Source organism: Anolis sagrei, chromosome 4, assembly GCF_037176765.1.
Source record: "Anolis sagrei isolate rAnoSag1 chromosome 4, rAnoSag1.mat, whole genome shotgun sequence".
Taxonomy (NCBI): domain Eukaryota; kingdom Metazoa; phylum Chordata; class Lepidosauria; order Squamata; family Dactyloidae; genus Anolis; species Anolis sagrei.
This window is the reverse complement of record NC_090024.1, coordinates 55,686,209-55,702,452: the sequence shown is the minus strand read 5'-3', so window position 1 is coordinate 55,702,452 and position 16,244 is coordinate 55,686,209. Positions and strand designations below refer to the sequence as shown.

Here is a 16,244-nt window from a genome sequence, read left to right as displayed (position 1 = left end):
TGTTTTTTAATCTGCTTGGTTTATAAAAATATACCTGCTGAATTTGCATTGGATAAGGTCCCAGTGAGTTTTCCATAATAACAGTAGGAACAGGAGCCCATCTTCGTTTACTTCGCCTCAGAACAGTGTCTTTGGTTTTGTGTTTCTGGATATCACAAAAAGAAACAAAGAAGATATTCTAGCAATATACTCTAGAAACAAGTTGTTTTATTTGATTACATTCCCCATTCTTCCCTCTCACACATACAGACACACTTGGTTCACAAAGAACTGAAAATGAAGCTCCTTTTAAAAAAAATATTTTACACATGTCAAGCACCCCTTTTCTACTTTTAATCTGTGTAGATAAGTGGATCTCAACATGTGGGTCCCCAGATGTTTTGGCCTTCAACTCCCAGAAATCCTAACAGCTGGTAAACTGGCTGGGATTTCTGGGAGTTGTAGGCCACAACCTGGGGACCCACAGATTGAGAATCACTGCTGTAGATAGAAACTTTTTAGCAACATCCCCATTGGAAGGATGGGTTGTTTCATTTTATATATGTAGATAGTTTAGAAGAAAATCTTGACTGAAAGGTATTTGGTCTGTTTTTCACTACAATGTAAATAAATTTCAATATGAACAGAAAGTCAAGAACTACTCTTCAAACGTCAGCACCCATGATATTTCTTAGCAGATAATGCTACATAAATGTTCTCTCTCTCTCCCTCACACATACACACACACAAATTTGGTCTTGAAATAAGCAACACATACCACTTTGGGGTGAGAAACCAAACTGACATGTATTTTCTTCTGCTGATTATCCTGCAAGTCCTGAAGTAGTACAGTAAAGGTTTTGTTCTCAGAAGATAAAGAAACAGTATTTCTAGTATATACAGAACCATCTTCTAGAATCAAGAAGTCAGGATCGCTTGAACTGATCAGGTCTGGAGTCCTCAGACACTGCCTGAGATTTACTGGAAAAGAATTGCAAAAATGAAAATAAAGAAACAACAATAACGTAGCAAAGAATTTCTAGTATCATTAATGGTTTTTGTATGTATGAGAATGCAACCTCTGCATAATTTGTGATGCTAGACCTGCTCTTCAGTAATACAGCCTATTTTAGGATTGGATTATACAGAACAGTTATTCAGCTTTACTCTTTTTATTTTTGAGGTTTAACAGCTAGTGTTAATTAACTTATGAGTATAGGATCTATCCACCCATAGTCCTGAAGATGGGACAAAACTACAAATCTAAAAGCAAGTAAATAAATAGAGCAGGATGGTAATAAAGTTAAAAAATTGATTTTGACAATTCTGCTAGTTTTCACTAACCTATTCATATGTAGAATCTTTAGAATCAGTGCTAGAATAAAATAATCTTCTGTGTGTTTATTTAGAAAATAATAACCTGCTATAGTTAGTTGATCCTTTACCCGGTTAAGTGTGTTTAGGATTATAACACTAGACTTCAGGCTTAAATAGGTGTTAACCCCATTCACTGCAATAGGGTGTACTTCAAAATAAAAAGGCACTGATTTGCAAGGGAAAATAAAATAAATAATGTCACTATAAAAATAGCAGGAAGAAGCTACAGTGAGCAATTTTAAGTATCTTACCTCTACCAATTAAGGTCATTGCTTCAATTTTTGCAGGCACATTAAAGGTCACTTTCTTGCAAGCATCACAAAGCACAGTTAGTACCTGGAATGAAAAATAATTATAATTACATATAACAAAGAATGCGAAGACTAGTGTAATGATGTAGCTGTTTTCAGATGGAACAACATACATTTTATTCAGCTCAAAAAAAGCATTATTTAAACCTAATTATAAGCACATCTAAGAATAAAACTGGAATGGAGAGAATACTTAGCATGCAACCTTAAGGAGCAATATTATTTTTGATTTACAAAAATGGAACAGGCAGAATTTATTATAACCGGCAACTGCTACTTTAACAACAACACAGTTAAAATGTTCTTGAAAACAAATCACATGAAGTTGAATGCGATTGCAATATGACTGCAGACCCAGTTTATTAATGTGCAGTGACAGAGCCCCGTATCTGCTTCATGGTTTTATATGCCTGAAGAGAAGTGTGGACAATCATATGTCATCTATGTTGATAGGTAGACTGCATTCATCCAAAATTATGAAAAATTCTGGGGATTCATTATCTCACAAGGCTTTTAAAATATTTTTCCTTTTAACATAATGTTCTAGCCTCAGTAAGACTTTGTTTCCAACTATTTTAGGTAATCAAGACTGCTATTCCTACAGATGAATTGAGTATTTGTTACAGATTGTCATATTCAGGACTCCAACAAGGAGAGTATGGATCATTCATTTCAGAAGCTGACAGGCACCACATGTTGAAGCAATTGAGCGATACTCTTAAATCCAATTCCAGACTTCAAAGGAGACATTATGACAACATTTTTCAATCAACTTAGAAACACCTGGTCCTACTAGATATGCTTGCACGGAGTCAGCAGAAGATCAAGCACATCTTGGTGCATTTCATAATGAGCATGCTCCTATATAGCCATGTCATCAGACAAGTGTGGTGCCATGCTTACTGTGAACATCAAATAGTTTGTGATCAAGTGAAACAGACATTGGGAAAGCTTCTGACCTATGTCTGAAAGGCAAGAATTCAGCTTGGTAATTAAACTGACACACATAGGTAGCTCTATAAAAAAAGAATCCATGTTTGATGGGTGCCAGACATGATGCCCAGCACTCAGAAATTAAGAACTTTACTCAAAACAGCTTTGGAGTTTCTAACACTAGTAATTCCATATACTGTGGCCTTTCAGCAGATTAAACTGATTAAATCAGGTGTGGAGATGAAGCAGACCTTCACTTATTGTTGAACTGCATGTCCTTACAACTCTTGCCAGCATAAACAGTGAAGAATGTTGGAAGTTACAGTCCAATAGCAACTGGAAAGCAAACATGATTTTTACAGTTGTTCTCATCAATAATGAATATTTCATTGAGTAAGGCACAAAACCAGCCATTGCAACCACTCCAGCAGGTTTCCTAGTGATGCTCTTTCAACATGTTCTCTTGGAGAAATACCAACAAAATAAGTGATTAGATCAGGGAGGCAACTATGGCTGCTGTTGCCTGCAAAAGTCAGTGGCTTTAATTGAATGTCATTCCCAAACATATTGGAATTACTACTGAGTACAAGACTGAATTAGTCGTGCACTTTTGGATGAAAAACTAGTTCTATTTTTCACTCTTGTGCACTAGGTAGAAGATATTCTGAAAGCCAAGAAGGGAAGAGGCAAACAGCTATCCTACATCATCAACCTAAGGTCACATACCAGGTCAAATCAAATGAACAAATCTGCCTTTTGTGGAGGCATCATCACAGTATATATAAGTGAATACAGAATGGATCTGTACAGTAACAATTGCTTCAGCATCCTGAAAATGGTGATTAATAGACACTCCCTGCAAGCCAATGTCTTCCATAACCAGACTTCTCTCTTGTCTTATTTTGACAGCAGCTGTTTCTGCGTCATTGGAGCTAATAAAGTAAGGTATTGCATGATGTACCTTTGTGCAAGTCAAAGACAGAAGGACAAGACTGATTGGTGGATTGACTCATTCAAGTAAACCAGTGCACTAGGTTCGTAAGATATGAGCACAATCTCACGGAGATTTTTCATTCATAGGATCACCATAGGCCAAAGCCAACTTGACAACATGTAACAACAAGAAAACTTTGAGCATATTTCTAAGTGGACATTTCATCTAATCAGTAAAGGATTTCTCTGAGTTACTAAAATAAACGTACTGTAATTACTTAATGAGTAATTACAGTACTTGTCTTCCACTGAGCACAGGAACACAAATTCACCATAGAAGATCAACTGTAAAACATCCATTGTTTTCAGGGCCCCTCTCCATAAAGTCAAGCCAAAAGCCCTCAGTTGGGAACTTGTAAGAGCTCAAACCACAGATGTCTAAATCAACAACTTGAAGGGCAAGGCTGAACAGAGATATAAATAGTAAAATGTAACCAAGTCTGTTGATTGCCTTAAATTTTAAACTGCATTGAAATGATTTTAGTATTACAATGCAATATATTCAGTACAATATGTTGGAGAGAGCTTCTCATGGAAAGCAATAACCAGTATTGCAGTCAGCACAGCTCTATTACAATCAAACTAATTTTCAGAATAAAAGATTTCAGGTACAGTCCACCATTTTAAGTCACAGAGCATTAATATGAAACCTTGTATAGGGTGCATGATAGTGTTGCTTTAAAACCCTGTTTTAGATTTTATGAGCATATTTCATTATATTCAGACAGAAGAAACAGGGTTTCTTTTTCATTCTGAAGGTACTTCAGCAACAATGAAAATGAATGTTTTATTTGTTGAGCACATTTGTTGGGCAGAGGTAGGAAGGGCCTAATATAATCTAAAATGTTTGGAGGTTTTTTTTTTATAATAGAAGAGCTGTACCTAAAAACATGAATTTTAAAAAGCACTGCATTCTGAAAAAGAGAGAAATGTCAGGTGATTGGATTTATCTGAAATGTGTTGATATTTAACATTATGATACCCCCTATCTTTTTAGGACATAAGACATACAGATTTAAGTTGGTGGAGGGGAGCACATAGTTCTGCATGATGTCATCGGAATACAACTCACAACATTCCTTCCAGTTGCCTGTACAGCCTAGAGACATTGGGGTCTGCAAAATCTAGAGGGATTATTGAAATGCCACTGGCCTGGACTCATTCTACCTACCCCATATAATGCTGAGAGCAGGCCCTCTGAGATTAATGTATTTTACTCTAGCCATGGATAGCTTGTCCCCTTAACTTCAATGGAGTTCCTCTATTTATAATTATGTATGGAGCCAATTCTTACATTTCTTGAACTATTATTGAAACAAAAAAGACAAATGCACAGCACTGTGCCAAGCAATGCCTGTTGTACATAAATATAAGGTAAAGGTAAAGGTTTCCCCTGACAATAAATTTAGCTATGTCCAACTCTGAGGGATGGTGCTCATCTCCATTTCTAAGCCAAAGAGCTGGCATTGTCTGTAGACACCTTCCAGGTTCTGTGGCCAGCATGACAGCATGGGTCGCCATTACCTTCCAGCCAGAGTGGTACCTATCGATCTACTCATATGTGCATGTTTTTTAACTGCTAGATTGGCAGAAGCTGAGGCTAAGAGCAGGAGCTCACCCCGCTCCCTGGATTCGAACCGCCAACCTTTTGGTCAGCAAGTTCAACAGCACTTTTACCTTTACTTTACTAGTACATGCATATATGTTACTGGATGCAGGAGGTCTACTACAAAAAACAGTTAGGACCAAGGTATGCATAGATAAAAGCAGATCTCCTTTCAGAACATTTATAAAAAGAAAAAAAAAAGAAATCAATCATCTTGGGAATTTAATGGTTTGTTAATGCAGGTTTCAAAACCAAAGCTGGGAACTCTACATGTACCAACAAGTTCCCTGGTAGAAAGAATTCTACTTAATACACCAAGCCACATCATCATTATCTCTCTACCCAGTCAATTTTAAATAATGAATTTTAACTTTGCATTATATTAGTACTGGTGTTTTAATATTTGTCCTATATATTTTAATGTAAGTATTTTAATGGTATTGTGTCTTCTCTGTGTGCTTTAATTATGCCGTACCCACCTTGAGCTATGAGATGAGGTATATTGTTGTTATTATTATTGTGTTCTTCTTCATCATCGTTATGATTGTAATTCTGTTGACATTTACCTAAAAATCATTTCCATTGAGCAGTGATATAGAAGTGTGCTGCAAACACCTTTTGTCCTTGAAAGACTGAATAATACTCCATTTTCAAAATATTAAATTAACTTTACTGAGATGGGTTGCTTTCACCACCAGCACATTCTATTATGCTGTTCTTTGTATTGTGAAATTAGTCAAAGCATTTTACATCTATACTTTAAGTTCTTTAAAGTGATTACGTTTTAACAGCTCCAATAAAAACTGACTTCAGGGCATACTTCAAGTTATGCTCCAATGAAATCCATCTGGCCTTTTTCACAAACCTGGCATTTCACTATCATCTTCACAACTTAACAGTTTTTATGTTTGCTGGATGTGGGAAGGGTTATTCGTTGTGGATGTCAATGAACAGATGTATTATTATTTCAAAGATAGGAAGCAATCAAATTATTTACTCTCAGAAGTGAAATCTTATCAACTTGGAACACCTGGATTTATTATGTCTAAAAAACATTTAAAATAATCTGAATGAATAGAAGCCTGGCATTTATTTGGAGTATCTGATTGTATTGCCCACCATTCTCACTAATGAGAATAAACCTGCAGTTCCATGCTGAAATATTTCACTGACCAAAATGGGACTCTATATATAATAATAGGTAATTATTTTAATTAAACTTGAACAAAAAAAAGGAAACACTCATTACCTTTCAAAGTGGATATGGTAAACTCCATTTTAAAATAGCATTGCAGATGACTAAGTACCAATTCATTAAAACCATATAGCAGTTTATTAGGGTCTTTGCAGTTTATTAGACTCAGTTTAAAAAAAGGAATCCTATTATCTTTCATGAGGATATAGGAACACAAACTAAGGAGGTGTTTCCCCTGTAAAATAAACTGTGTGTGTGTGTGTGTGTGTTTACAGGCCTGTATTATCCGGACTAAACAAACCAGCTCAAATTTATATATACACAAAAAAAGTTGAAAAAGGAAATAACCACTTTTTTTCTTGAAGGTTACTACAAAAATTGAAAAATATTATAGTATTTAATACAATTATTGAAAACAAGTATTTCAATGAAGCAACACACTTTTTATCCTGGGTGATGTCTGCTGGAATGAGATAAACAGCACCTCATAGTATTCACAGTATTATTAATATGATCATTGTGAATGTTCACATTGATCACAATAAGCCACAAAAAACAGTTAATAGTATTTTAGTGTGTTTTTATTTATGCAAGAAAGTGCTACCTAATTAATTACTTATACATTGTATTTATATTTTTCTCACCCCTGAGGGGTCTCAAAGCCATTTTTAATAAATAATGGCAAGATTCAATGCCTCACATACATAAAAAACAAATCATAAATCAAAACCAAAACATATAACTAAGCATGAAAATGAATAAGATAATTAACTGTAAGATAAAACAACATTTAGACATTGAGCCATAAAAATTAAAACCACCTAATAAAAAACATTAAAATCACATGATCCAAACTCTTAGACCATTTCAAATGTCAATTGCACATATTGCACGTTTACTTCTATTTACTGTGTTACCTCACTAGTCAAAAGCTTGGTCCCATAATCATGTCTTTGTTCTCCTTCTAAAGGCCAGGAGGGAGGGCGCTGATCTAATCTCACTGGGGAGAGAGTTCCAGAGCCGAGGAGCCACCACTGACGGCCCTTCCACACAGCCCTATATCCCAGAATATCAAGGCAGAAAATTCCACATCTGAGGACTCAGATAACCCAGTTCAAAGCAGATATTGTGGGATTTTCTGCCTTGATATTCTGGGATATAGGGCTGAGTGGAAGGGCACTGAGAAGGCCCTGTCTCTCGTCTTCACCAACTGCACTTGTGAAGAAGGTGGGGCTGAGAGCAGGGCCTCCCCAGATGATCTTAAACTCCGTAATTATTCACAGAGAAAGATACGTTGGGACAGGTAAGCTTGGCTGGAACCATTTAGGGCTTTATAAGCTAAAACCAGCACTTTGAATTGTGCTCAGTAGCAGACTGACAGCCAGTGGAACTGACGTAAAAGGGGGTTGTATGATCCCTGTATTAAAAATAGCTTTTTTTCCTTTTGTCTTAGCAATAAGCAATCTTATAGCTATTGCCTTCACATGTTAGAAATAGATGCAGTTTGATATAGAAGGAATGACGTCAGGGACTAAACATATTGCCTATTCACTTATAGGCCTATTGTTAAAAATATCTCAATAACAAAAACTAACTTACAAGAGTCATAAACAACTATTTTTGAATTGCAAAAGACTGCATAAATTCAGCAGAGGAATTTAATAAGAACAAAGGCTGTTCTGTCTCAAGAGCTTGGCCTTACCCCTCTTCAAAATTCAGTTAATTCAGATAAATACCTTGCTGGCTCTAATCTGAAAATGTGCATGCAAATTAACAATCTGGTACTAATACTGAAAATGTACATGCAAATTAACAATCTTACTAATGCAGTATGCAACCTATTTCAGGTCAGGTCATTTTCATGAAAAAAAAGAGAGACTATAGATTCATTTACAAAGTAGAATTAATGCAGTTTAATGCCACTTTAACTGCCATTGCTCTGGTCTATGGAATCCTGCAGTTTGTAGTTTAGTGACACACCAGTACTCTTTGGCAAAGAAGGTGAAAGACCCTGCAGAACCACACCCTCATGATTCCATAGCATTTACCCACATCCACTGAAGTGGTGTTGAACCGTATTAATTCTACAGTGCAGATGGAGTCTATATCAGGAAAACAAACAAATCAATGATCCGAACCAGAAGATGGCAAACACAGCTTCTTCCAAGGGGTATTGCCAATTTTAATATATTGTTTTCCCATTATTCCATAGCATCCAACACCCTATAAACAGTTCTTTACATCAAGACAACATGGTATAATATTAATTTCTAGCAATTTATTAGTCTGAATTCAAAGGGACTGCTGTCTTAGGCTCTTTCTGCATAAAAACAGAAAGAAACGCCGGGGGAATACTGCAGCGCCTATGAGATTAAGTTCGTTTGTTTTGGTCTGAGCTTTTCTGGATTTCAATTCATTTCTTCAGAGGCACTAGAGATTCTGCAAACATGCCTCTGAGGAAGCTGACCAACGGCCACAAGAGCTCATAAAATAAACCATTTAGCATCAAACTACCGGTACAGTCATTTCTGTACAAACACACTTTTTTGTTCTCTTTTCTTTGTTTTTCCTTATGTATATTGCAATTATGGTGGAACACACCTCGGTACAGTGAAACTACTTTATCTCGCTTTTCACAGCATTAGCCTGGGAAGGGGAGATCCCAAAGAGATTCCTAGCTCTTGGGAGATCCCTTCTCTTCTCTTTTTTTGTTACAGGCCAGGGAAAGGGGACAAATGGCTATTTATCAGTGGATCCCTGTCTGGACAACAACAGCAGCTAAGGCACTATCTGACCTCAAAGTAAACAGACAATTCCCTTCCTCGAAAGCTAGGCAACCAAGTGAATCTCTGAGCCCAAGGAGGAAAGTCCCTACTGGAAAAATACCTTGTATATTTCCGCTGTTTAGTGTCCTACCATTCTTCTCATGAGAAAAAGGGTACATCTACACTGTAGAATTAATGCAACTTGGCACCACATTAAGTGCCGTGGTGCAATGCTGTGGAACACTGGGATATATTGTTTGTTCTAGCATTGCATCACGGCAGCAAAACTGCACTACATTACAGTATAGATCAGGCATGGGCTAACTTTGACCCACCAGGTGTTTTGGACTTCAACTCCCACAATTCCTAACAGCCGGTATTGTGGAAGTTGGAAGTCCAAACACCAGGAGGGCCGAAGTTTGCCCATGCTTGGTATAGATGCACCCAAGGGGGCTGCTGTGTTCAGGAAAGAAAGAAACATTGCATTTTCTAAAGTAAGTATCCAAATAGACACTTAGTCCCCTTCTACACTGCCAAATAATCTAGGTTATCAAAGCAAAAATCCCACATTAACTGATTTGTACTCGATTATCTTCATAGAATCATAGAATCAAAGAGTTGGAAGAGACCTCATGGGCCATCCAGTCCAACCCCCTTAATCTACTCTGCCATGTAATCCACTTTAAAGCAAACAATCTGGATTTATACAGCTGTGTAGAAGGTTCCCTAGTCTTAGCTGCTTCTCAGACAGGGGTAATACACAGATTAAAACACAGAACAGAAACTCTGTTTGGAAGCTGAAAGATTGCTGAAAGATTTATGTAATGCAAAGATATCTGGAGAAGCATCTGCACTCTAGAATGAATGTTGTTTGACAACACTTTACCTACCATGGCTCAATAGTATGGAATCCTAAAATTGATAGTTTGGTGAGGCACCAGCACTCTTTGGCAAAGAAGGCTAAAGTTCTGGTAAAACTACAACTCCCACAATTCCATAGCACTGAAACATGGCATTTAAAGTTGTGTCAAACTGCATTTTTTTTTATTTAATATATTTCTATACCGACGCTCTCAGCCTTCCGGTGACTGGAGGCGGTTTACAAAGCAAGAATTCAATGCCACAAAGGACACAGATTACAATATACATTCATTCTCTCTCCTAGCTGCACCTATAGGGAACTCCCCTTACAAGCTGAACAGAGATATATTAAATGGCAGAGAACAAGTCAAACACACTGAAATTATGCATATCAATTATATGTAAATATAAAACTCATACTTTAACACTGAGTAGGATAAGTCCATCAAAACGTTTGCCTATGAGCAAAAATGTTCAGAAAAACAACACAACATGGTGGGTTTTTTCTGCTCATGTAATAAATCCTTCATATTTGTAATTTTTTAAATAAAAATAAACATTATTTCCCAAGAGCCACCCTGTCAAGGATTACATCTACATTGTAGAAATAATGCAGTTTGACATTACTTTAGCTGCCATGGCTCAGTGCTATGAAATCCTACAAGTTAAGAGTTTGTGAGGCAGAAGCTGCCCTGAGTCCCTTCGAGGAGAGAAGGTGGGTTAAAAATAAAGTTGCTGTTGTTATTATTATTATTAGTATTACTATTATTATTAAGCCTGACATTTGTACGGAGTATGTGATTGTACTGCCCACCATTCTCAGACATGAGAATAAACCTGCAGTCCCATGCTGAAATATTTCACTGACCAAAATGGGACACTATATATACTTATAGGTAATTATTTAAATTAAACTTTAACAAAAAAAGAAACATTCATTATCTTTTGAAATGCCAACGCCTCCCAGTTTTGTAATGACTTTTGAACCATTTTTTTATGGATCACACATCCCTAGGAGACACTTTTTCCCATGATAACAACTCTTTCAGGAGTGAATTTCCCTTCCTAGGGGTAGATTTCTCTCATTTCCTGTTGTCTCACCCTGGTTTTTAACCAGGGGTCATTTGTTAAGTTGGATGTTTGTTACTCTGAAACTGCCTGTACTTTGCCACAAGAAAAGTAGGAGGAAAGATTTCAAATATAAAGAGAAGGCTGAAAACCATGCAGTGGCAGCTCAAGCGGGGTCAAACTGGACGCAACCCTCCGCTGCCGTGTGGATGATTCCAGGGGCCCTTCTATATCCCAGGATATCAAGGCAGAAAATCCCACAATATCTGCTTTGCGCTGGGATATCTGAGTTCACACTGCCATATATTCCAATTCAAAGTGGAAAATGTGGGGTTTGAATCAGCTGTGTGGAAGGTCCTATATCCCAGGACTGATTACAGATGTTCTGTTTATCCCAGATTATCTGGCAGTGTGGACTCATATAATCCAGTTTAAAGCAGAAAACCTGGGATCAGATCCTGGGTTATGGGGCCTGTCTGGAAGGACCCAGAGCCTTTCCACACAGCCATGTATCCCAGTTTCAAGGTAGAAAATCCCACATTATCTGAATGCGGCCTCTGTGAACCCAGTTCAAAGCAGATATTGTGGGATGTTCTGCTTTGAATTTCTGGGAAATAGGGCTGCGTGGAAGGGCCCTCTGATAACCCAGTTCAAAGCAGATATTGTTGGATTTTCTGCCTTAATATTCTGGGATATAGGGCTGTGTGGAAGGGCCCACAGGCTGAGGGAGGCGCCATGGGTTCCACAGTGCACGACCTTCGCTCTCTTTTGTTTTGCTGAATTTGTCCAGTCTCCACACACCACTAGTGCCTGTCTTCCTCTCTCCCGGCAGTTTGGGTGCATCTACACTGTAGAATTAATGCAGTTCGGCACAGCTTGAACTGAAATGGAATCAGGGAAGGGGCAGGCTTTGTAAGGGCCCTTCCACGCAGCCCTATATCCCAGAATATCAAGACAGAAAATCCCACATTATCTGATTGTGGACTCAGAGAACCCAGTTCAAAGCAGATATTGTGGAATTTTCTGCCTTGATATTCTGGGACATAGGGCTGTGTGGAAGGGCCCTGAGTGTGGACTCAGGGCTCTTCCACACACTCTTATATCCCAGAATATAAAGGCAGGAAATCCCACATTATTTGAGTGTGGACTCAGGGCCCTTCTACACAGCCATATATCCCAGAATATCAAGGCAGGAAATCCCACATTATCCGAGTGGGGACTCTGTGAACCCAGTTCAAAGCAGATATTGTGGGATTTTCTGCCTTGATATTCTGGGATATAGGGCTGTGTAGAAGGGCCCTGAGTGTGGATGCAGATAATCCAGTTCAAAGCAGATAATGTGGGATTTTATTCAGCTGTGTGGAAGGGGCCTCATTATTTGAGTGTGGTCTCAGGACCTTTTGACACAGCCATATAACCTAGAATATCAAGGCAGAAAATCCCAAAATATCTGCTTTGAACTGGATTATTGGAGTCCATACAGCCATTAATTCCAGTTCAGAGCAGATAATGTGGGATTTTATTCAGCTGTGTGGAAGGGGCCTCAGGGCCCTTCCACACAGTCTTATATCCCAGATTAAGGCAGGAAATCCCACATTATCTGAGTGTGGACTTGGGGCCCCTCCACAGAGGCCTATATCCCAGAATTTTAAGTCAGGAAATTTCACATTATCTCAGTGTGGACTGAGATAACTCAGTTAAAGGAGATATTGTGGGATTTTCTGGCCTGATATTCTGGGATATAGGGCTGTGTGGAAGGGCCACAGGTTGGCTGAGTCCATACTCAAGATATTGTGGGGATTTTCTGCCTTGATATTCTGGGATATAGGGCTGTGTGGTGGGGCCCTAAGATTGCAAAACCCGAGATTCAGCCCTGGAGGTTCAAGTGGTGTCAAGCTGCCTTAATTCGACCGCGTCGTTGTCTCTTTGCTGGGGTCACTTCGAGGCGCTTCTTTTCCCCAAAGCCTCCCGCCACAAACGCGAAAAAGCAACTCACCAGGAGTCCGGCCAGGAGCTGGAGGGGGGCCATTTCTGAGGGCGAGAAGGCACTAGGCAGAGGCCGCCTGGGCGGAAAGGCAACCAGGTGAGGCGAGGAGCAGCTCCTCCCGACTGGCTGCAAAGGTGGCGGCGCGAGTGGCTCAACAGGAGGAGGCGTCCTTGTTCCCTCCCTCCCTCTCTTCCTTGTCTTTGCTTTCTCTCGAGTCCAGCTCTGGCTCTGGCTCGGGCTGTCTCCGCCTCGTAGAAAGGGCGGGGCCCCGGCTTGGCTGCCTCCTGCCAGGACTTTTAATGAGCGCTTCTTCTCCTCTCCTTACTTGGCAGGAAACTCCCCGGTGAGTCGGGCAGAGAGAGAGAGAGAGGGAGGGAGAGAAAGGTGCGCGGCGTTTTGTTTCATGTTTAACACGCCCGCCGCAGCCCTGCCTCGCCGCTGAGTGTACAAGGAGTGGGAGAGGCCCGTTCACACGGGCCAAGGTGGGCGAGGTGACCCGCGTCAGCCTCTGGGGAAAGACTGCTTCCAGGAAGGACTCTTTCAGGCAAACTCTGCAACGCCCCGCCCCAAGAGGAGCCCCTTTCCTCACTCACTCCCCCCCCCCCCCCCACATACCCCCCTTAGGTTCTCAACCTTCCTAATACAGTTCCTCATGTTGTGGTGATCCCCAGCCATAAAATTATTTTTGTTACTACTTCACAACTGTAATTTCGTTACTGTTATGAATCGTCATGTAAATATCTGATATGCAGGATGTATTTTCATTCAATGGACCAAATTACACAATACGCCCAAATTTGAATACTGGTGAAGTTTGGAGGGAATTGATTTTGTCATTTGGGAGTTGTAGTTGCTGGGATTTATAGTTCACCTAAATCAAAGAGCATTCTGAACTCCACCAAGGATGGAATTGAACCAAATTTGGCACACAGAGCTCCCATGACCCACAGAAAATACTGGAAGGGTTTGGTAGGCATCGACCTTGAGTTTGGGAGTTGTAGTTCACCTACATCACGAGAGCACTGTGGACTCAAACAATGATGGATCCAGACCAAACTTGGCACAGATACTCATTATGACCAAATGTGAACACTGGTGGAGTTTGCAGGAAATAGACCTTGACATTTGAGAGGTGTAGTTGCTGGGATTTATAGTTCACCTACAATTGAAAAGCATTTTGAACGCCACCAATGATGGAATTGAACTAAACTTGGCACACAACTCCCATGACCAACAGAAAATACTGGAGGGGTTTGGTAGGCATTGACCTTGAGTTTGGGAGTTGTAGTTCACCTATATCCAGAAAGCAATAATGGATCCTGACCAAACTTGGCACGGATACTCTTGTAATACCCAAATGTGAAACTGGTGGGGTTTGGGGGAAATAGACCTTGACATTTTGGAGTTGTAGTTGCTGAGATTTATAGTTCACCGACAATCAAAGAGCATTCTGAACTCCAATAATGATAGAATTGGGCCACACTTCCTACACAGAACCCCCATGACCAACAGAAAATACTATGTTTTCAGATGGTCTTTCGTTACTCTTCTGACACGCCCCTCCCTCCCTTGACCCCTCCAGGTGTCCTGACCCCCATGTTGAGAAACACTGGCTTCGGCAGTAGGGCAGGCATGGGCAAACTTGGGCCCTCCAGGTGTTTTGGACTTTTGGAGTTGAAGTCCAAAACACCTGGATGGCCTGAGTTTCCTCATGCCTGCAATAGGGTGAGATTGAAAGAAACCATAGATCCTTTGCCCTTTAACAACCCAAACTAAGGCTCCTTCTACCCTGCCATTTAAAATTCAAATCATCTGCTTTGAATTGGATTATATGCCAGTGTAGACTCACATAATCCAGTTCAAAGCAGATAATGTGGATTATCTGTTTTAATAATCTGGGGGCCCTTCCAGACAGGCCCTGTATTAAAGGATCTGATACCAGGATTTCTGCTTTAAACTGGATTATATGAGTCCGCACTGCCAGATAATCTGGGATAAACAGAACACCTGGGATCAGATCCTGAGATATAGAGCCTGTCTGGATATACTGCCAAATTACGTGGCAGTATAGAAGGGGCCGAAGAAACAGCTTTATTTTTTTCCCCAAGGAAGCACGCCTTCCTACACTGGAATGTAGAAATTGAGATTTTAACTCCTCCACAGTTTGTTTTCTGTTCAAACTACCCCACCTTTCTGCCAAAGTAAACAGCCCTGGCGTAGTGGTTTGAACTATCACTTGGATACCAGGAATCAACACTGCGGAATTACTGCCCTTTGACACTACTTGGACTGCCACCACTAGGGGCCCTTCCAGACAGGCCCTATATTTCAGGATCCAATCCCTGGTTTTCTGCTTTAAACTGGATTATATGAGTCCACACTACCAGATAAACCGGGATAAACAGAAAACCTGGAATCAGATCCTGAAATATAGGGCCTGTCTGGAAGAGCCCTAGGTACTATGGAATCCTATGTGCTGTATTTTTACAGTCTTTGGTTTTCCCTGCCTAAGAGGACTGATGCCACACCCAGCTATGACTCCCATCGCCTTGCTCCATGGCAGCTGAATTGATTCTAAACTGCATTAATTCAACAGTATAGATCAGGCATGAGCAAACTTTCAGCCCTCCAGGTTTTTTTGTACTTCAACTCCTACAATTCCTAACAGCTGGAAGAGCTACTAGATTTCTCTCACTTTCTGTTGTCTCACCCCCATTCTTAACTAGGAGTCATTTGTAAGTCGAATGTTTGTAGCTCAGAGACTGCCTGTACTTTGCAACAAAGAAAAGTAGGAGAAAGCAGCTCAGGGGGAAAAGGAAAGTGCCTGAGGCTGTTAGGAATTGTGAGAGTTGGAGTCCAAAACACCTGGAGGGCACAAGTTTGCCAATGCCTGGTATAGATGCATCCTTTTGTCAAGCATGATGCACTTGGGCAACTTGTGACACTTCTAACCAGGCTGAGATTAAGGCCTTTAGAGGCCCTCAGAACTTCAAAGATGTAATGAAACTTACAGTAAAATGGAAAACGTTTATTTTTAGTTACTTCCCACTTTATATTTAAAATGTTTCCTCCTACTTTTCTTCATTGCAAAATACAAGCAGTCCCCAAGTTGTGAAACTCAGTTCATCTTGTACTATCTGCAGTTTTGCCCCATAAGGTTCATGGTAAA

General features: G+C 39.8%; 1 protein-coding gene across 2 annotated transcripts in view; it reads right to left on the bottom strand.

Moving 5' to 3' along the window:
• Positions 1 to 13,437, bottom strand: part of LOC132774785 (desmocollin-2-like) — a 39,014-nt gene extending 25,577 nt beyond the window's left edge. For both annotated transcript variants that reach the window (XM_060775209.2, XM_060775210.2), the window contains exons 1-4: positions 13,085 to 13,437; positions 1,608 to 1,692; positions 758 to 960; positions 35 to 145 (exon numbers count right to left, since the gene is read on the bottom strand). In XM_060775209.2, the coding sequence (XP_060631192.2) occupies positions 35 to 145; positions 758 to 960; positions 1,608 to 1,692; positions 13,085 to 13,117 (432 nt within the window). In that variant the 5' untranslated portion in view covers positions 13,118 to 13,437. The remainder of the gene's footprint in view (positions 1 to 34; positions 146 to 757; positions 961 to 1,607; positions 1,693 to 13,084) is intronic.
• Positions 13,438 to 16,244: the final 2,807 nt, after the last annotated feature.